The sequence below is a fragment of the Morone saxatilis genome, unplaced genomic scaffold (genome assembly GCF_004916995.1).
Source record: "Morone saxatilis isolate NCDOM2014 unplaced genomic scaffold, NCSU_SB_2.0 Contig8, whole genome shotgun sequence".
NCBI classification, from domain to species: domain Eukaryota; kingdom Metazoa; phylum Chordata; class Actinopteri; family Moronidae; genus Morone; species Morone saxatilis.
Window position 1 is genome coordinate 5,092,331 of NW_023340257.1, and position 6,139 is coordinate 5,098,469.

At 44.0% G+C, this 6,139-nt stretch overlaps 1 protein-coding gene across 1 annotated transcript in view; it reads right to left on the reverse strand.

Moving 5' to 3' along the window:
- Window positions 1–5,427: 5,427 nt before the first annotated feature.
- The window catches only part of LOC118341968 (2-phosphoxylose phosphatase 1-like), a 10,121-nt gene continuing 9,409 nt past the window's right edge, over window positions 5,428–6,139 (reverse strand). The window contains exon 5 of the mRNA XM_035680393.1: window positions 5,428–5,537. Coding sequence (XP_035536286.1) covers window positions 5,428–5,537 — 110 coding nt within the window. The remainder of the gene's footprint in view (window positions 5,538–6,139) is intronic.

Below are 6,139 nucleotides of genomic sequence, written 5' to 3' on the forward strand. Positions count from 1 at the left end.
TCAGAGGTGGACAAAAGACAGCAAGAGCAAGTAGGCTCTTACTCACACTCGTCCAGTGTTTGCAGTTTGAGAACCCGAGTGCACACTTGCCTCCACAGCCATCGCTCCCTCCCTCCTCGTCCTCCTCCCTCTCCTCTAGATAATAACATGTGCTTGACCGTGTAAGAGGAGGTTGCTGTGTAAGTTATTATAAATGCTTTGCTATTAAACCCACTCTCAGCTCTTGCCCTGTAATCATCTCCTTTTGTAAAATACTTCCACAGAGAAAGACGCTATGATGAGGGAACCCGCCTCTCAATAACTGGGAGTGTGTAGGTATTTTGCATACATGCCTGTCTTTGAGAGTTGATGCTCTCTTTCTCTCCCCCCTCCACAGTGGATATGTAATTAATTCTATTAAAGTAAAGGACTTTGTTTATTGCGGGAAGGTTCTCTTTCAGAACAGCGCTCACTTTATTTTTTGATCAGCAGTACTTTTGGAGAAAAGCTGCTGTCATCATTTATTCATCACACACACTGTAGAGAAGGATTTGAGCCATTATCCAGGAGAAGCATGGGATTCCTCCTCATGTTTAATAGATGGTTAGCTTCTGTTTTTGTTCCACGTTTCTGTTCATTTTTTATCGTCTGCGCTCTCTGCATTTTGGTCTGCAGTCTGCGTCTCCTCGCTCTTAAGAAGAGCCCATTCATGTATTTATTGTTTGTTGGCCATTACCGTGGAGACACTGAGTGACGGGTGATGATCGATGGCGGAGTAAATGCCTCTCTCTGGCTCCAGGCTACCTCAAATTAAAACCGGGCTGGCTGCAAACACGTCAGCCAAGTGGCCTTGAGTGACACATGAGGACTCCCAGAGGAAAGTGACCACAGAGCGAAGAAGCATGGAAGAGAGAGGACAACAGCAGGACAGGGAATTAAAGTGACTCAAACACAGACAACTCAGACAACAGGAACTGTTTTTCGAGTAGTGAAGGAAAAGGTGAAGTAGAGCTTGATGGGGAGTTAAGTGCTCCAGGAGTGCTGGTGGGTTCACAGTGAGAGTGGAATGTCATGGGAGGATATAAAAAGGTTGGTTGTCTGTGAGGAACGAGAGAGGTTTAAGCACAGTGATAAATAAAAGAGCTGGAATGAAATGTGGCATGTTTGAGGGAGAGGAGAGACAAAGGTTTACACTCAGTGCCTCAAATAGAATCAGATCTAATGCTGTTCAGGAACTTTGATCGTGGTGAGATTTGCTCATCACCTTTGCAACCAGTGCTCCCTCAACAAGTGTCAGTCAGTGTTAAATAGGCAGAGCTCCAAGCACCTTGCAGATTCTTCTCTCCACATTCCTCACATTCTTACTTTCTACAGTGTCCGCACACTTGTTGAATCAGACCCACTGTCCCTGTGCTGTCAGCGACGGAGACGGTGCTCTCAGAGGCGGGGGTGCAGCTGAGATCTGGATACATTTCTGAACAAAAGGCCAGTCTTCAAATGGCTCTGAGATTAGTCTAATGCAAGTCCGACGGTTTCACAAAAATAATGCCGGACTTATTTTAAGCCTAAACCCTGCCCCCAGCTCTGAACTGAGAGATTGGATTTAGATTTCAGATTAGATTTAAACTTGATTGTCCCACAGGGAGATTTGTTTTCACAGCCAGTTCAACATAGAAATGCACAGATATAAAACAGCCACGTTGCCATGGTAACAGCCATTGACACCTGCTGATGAGCCTGCCTTCGAAGGCTGCTGATCAATTTATGGCTGCATTATCAGATAAAATGAACACAAATACGATCAGTGACAGCAGCTGTGCTGTTAGATCGGCTTTATTGACTTTTAAAATGAATGATCACAGAGATGGTTAGAGCCAACAACCCCCAGATAGATTGGCAGAGCATTGGATACATGTATCCATGGTGCCCAGATGATGCATCCTGCTGACCTTTCCACTACTGCTACCATCAGGTTGACTTTTTAGTTTATTGAAATTATGCGTGCACTATATGAGTAAAATCTGTGATGTGCAATAACAATGTTAAATATTGCGATAGATACACTGTGTGTGCAGCTATACAGTTCCTATGTCAGCCTGGTTGTCTTTCGCTTGATCTCGCTGTACATAAAATATCAATAAAATAAAACATAAACTGAGTGCAGTTTAGAGTTTTAGTCATCCATCTTGTCCTCTATCCTCCTCTCATGTGACTCTCTCCCAGCAGGTAGAGAGGGGCACTTACTTCCAGTGACGAGTTCGTCGTTGTCAACTCAAGTCATTTTTGACTTAACTTCACTTTGTTCACTCAAGTGTCTCCACTGCCGACTCTCTAATCAGCCATTTTCGCTGCGCTTGTGTATGTGTGTGTATGTGGAGGAGCTCAGCACCGACAGAGAGAGAGCCGCTCTTTAGCTCCAGGGCACATTTAATACCGCATTACCATACTCATCCCTACATAAAATGATTTTTCTTATTCATTGCGTCTCTTGTGATGTGTTCATGTTCAGATCCATGTGATATATTGGTCAGCCCTATCGGATGGTTCGCTGTTCAATGTGGTACACACATTCATGGCCCCCAGATGATGAATTGTATTAACTAACTAATCTAGGGATGTCACAATACAAGAAATTTAGGAGTCGACTAAATCCGACCAATACCAGTGAAATTCCATGATCATCGAGACAAATAAAACAACGACAATGGTTTTCTATGTACTCCAACAACAGTGACATGTAAATGAAAAGAAACAACTAATCAGCATACTTTTTTCTGCTTGCTTGTTGTCTCAATCTCAGCGCTCCATGAAGCTGGGCCAACTAAACCAAACTGCAGGTGCAGAAGGGATGTAACACTCACATTGTCATCTACAGGCAACAGTTCACCTAATAAGCATTTTCTTGTGGTAGGAAACTGAAACGTAGCGGAAACCCACACAGATATTGTGAGAACACACAGGAACAACGTCCACACAGGAAGGGTGGGGCGGTGCTCTGAGGTGACGATGCTATCCACTGAGCCACTGTGCTACTTTAAATAAAATTGAATATGAAATTACCCTCTGTATGAGAAGATACTCCATATTGAAGGATTTGGATCAGCAAGGGGGCAATGAGAGGTCTTATCAGTACATCCGTTGCTTTTGCTGTATTGCCAAGCATTACTGCTTCATTGAATTTACTGAGCAGGCGGTTAATCTGTGATCAGATATGGTTTGCATCCCTGTGGAGTTTTTAGAAAGCCACAGTCCTGCCTCCTTCAGTTGTAAATAGTTTTGTTTTTCATTTGTTCCCTGTGAGCAAGATACTTAGTGTGATTCTGTTTGTATGAATGTAAATGGACAGCATTTATACAGCTTGTTTCTAGTTTACTGGCCACTCAAAGTACTTTTCAAACACATGCCAACATTCACCCATTCACACATGCTGATGGCAGAGGCCCCCACGCAGCGGTTAAACATTCCGGGTCTTGCTCAAAGACACTATCTCTAGAGGATCCAGAGATCGAACCTGGAACCCTCTGATTTCCTGGACGACCGTGCGGAGAACCATGTGACAGAGAGAGAGAGAGAGAGAGAGAGAGAGATGTGTCAGATCTGTCATTTGAGAACTAGAAGCTCTATTATGATGGCCAGCTGCTGGCTGAGTCTATGTCAATATTTGTTACACCTCTACACTGGTTTCTGGTTACTCCAACACACAACCCTTTGGAGACAGGCACGTGGGCACACACCCTCTTCAGTTCAGGCCCAACCACATTCAGAGTACCTGTTCACCCCCCAATCACTGTGGTGCAATAGCTGACTCAATTTGTTTGTGTGCCTTTTTGAGGCAGAACACCATCTTAGCTTATGCCTCCAGGTAGGAGTCGAGCTGTGTCTGTGTGCGCATAATGACGGGTTCACCAACACATGGAGGAGGACAATTTACAGGCTCTACTATATTTAGCTCTGTATTTGGGAGTATGGATGCCTACGTGTGTGTGTGTGTGTGTGTGTGTGTGTGGAAAGTTATACCATTAAAATTCAAGAGAAATGTAACGGTATCGATGTCAAACTGAGTTGTCAGCATTATTGAAAGCCCTCTCAGACAGCCTCCTTTTGTGTTTATAAGATCAAATGTAGGTGGATGGAAAGTTGGAAGCCCATTTTAAGTCCTAAATGCTTATTACTGCAGCCACATTTAGAGTGGGTGTGTGAATTTCCCGTGAGTGTGTTTGTGTGCTACAGTGAGCTCTGTGTGCCAGTGCTGTGTATGCACTTGGTTGTGTTGGGCAGTGAGTTACAAAAGCCCCTTTGTGTAGGTGACTGTGAATGAGCTGGCCTCCAAAAGTTTGGTTGGTCCGGGCAGGCGTTTGTGTGTGTGTTGTGTGTTGTGTGTGTGTGTGTGTGTGTGTGAGAGAGAGAGAGAGAGAGAGAGAGAGAGAGAGAGAGAGTGTGTGTGTGTTTTGCGGATAGTTGACACATATGCCATCAAGGAAGAAGTAAGCAATATGCCTCATCCGGGAGCCTAACCGGTGTATGAATCCTGTGAAGAAATATGACATGTAGATTAATTGCCATACGAACTGTGGTTTCCGAAAAATTGATTTGTCGCACGCCAGTTACTTACTGTTTTTGTCATTTTCTTACTAATAGTCGATTAATTGGCGTCAGATAGGATGTTTTATCGCTTCAACTAATGATCCAAGAGTAGGTATCGTAATCTGGATTTTTTAAACACAAAAATTCCAATGAGTTGACAGGCAGTTTAGTAGTGCAAATAACGTCAGAAAGCAGTGTTCCAGATCTTATTAGTGCAAACCAGAGTTTCACAACACTTAATAGTTTCTAAAGATTGAAAAAACGCCGGAAATCCTGTTTGGTATTTTTGCAGTTGTAGAGGGGATGTTCATTTGTCATCCTTTAAAGAGTCAAAGCTAATTGTTAGTCGAAGGGAACATTGCTGCTTGAACATATCGAGTTTATCATATCCTAACACTATGGAGCTTTTCTGTTGAGGGTATCTTAGTTAACAGACTCTCTATCCATTGAACTATAGTAAGTCCATGTTTCGGTTTTGCCTGCTGAATATTCCTTTGGAGGGATGCCAGAGTCTGCCTGGACCCCAGGCTGCTGGTTTTGAGAGCGGGTAAACTGCCACCCACCCTCTATTATGGAAGGGCTCCCGATTGTGTAAGGCCATGCTCCACAGGTTCCAGTAGGGTTCGAGGGTCAGGATGGATGATGGTGGCCGCACCATTGATTCGTTTCTCCCTGTAATGTCCAAGCAGGCCTAGCCTCAATGGTATGTTGTGGTGCAGCATGCGATGTGCGTAGTCTGTTACATGAAAGATCTATTACTCCGGAAGCAGTGATTCTTCTTTTTATACCACTGGCAGGGAAATGGGCAGTTTAGGAACTTCCACATATTGATTGAGGTCATTTTGACACCTCAGGCACTTTAACCTAGGCCCTCACTTCCCATGATTCCAGCCCAAAACATCCCTCCACCATCTGCCGGCTCGCAGCAGCCTTGACGTGGACATGGGTGCCACCGCGGCAGAACGCCATGCGATCTGGGACGCCAATCCAGGTGTAGGCACGGCATAGCGATCAGTGAATAGGATCAAGAAACTGTTAACCACTTTAATCTTCATGTTTTTGTGGGCACACTGGCGAATCACTGTCTCCTGGTGGGCATTGTTTAAGGGTATGCCGAATTACGCTTTATGGCCATCAGAATGGCTCTGGAGGTTCCTGGCAGACTTCAAATACCTTATTCTACTCATCAGTGGCTTTTTCACAGCTGGCTCAACTTAATTACGATGGAACTAGCCTTACAGGAAAACTTTCTCTAACCACGCCTTAATGATTCTGAGACGAACCAGTCTACGGTCTGAATCACCCACAAATCTTTTCAATGCTTAGGACGTGATCTCTCTATATTTCGTAAAATGTATCAGTGCTTTCATACCTTTTGAAGATATATTGCACGTAATTTTCACGCTTTTCATCTGCAGAAATATATTTTTTCCCCCTCTAATGGCATGAGAACCGTGACTTGCGTTTAATAATGTGGAACAACATCTCTTAAGTAGTTTCCCGATTAATTAGGCATCACCTGGGGCAAACTTAATAAGATCAAAACCTGTCTGGAGATTGATGTCAGTGATCTAAC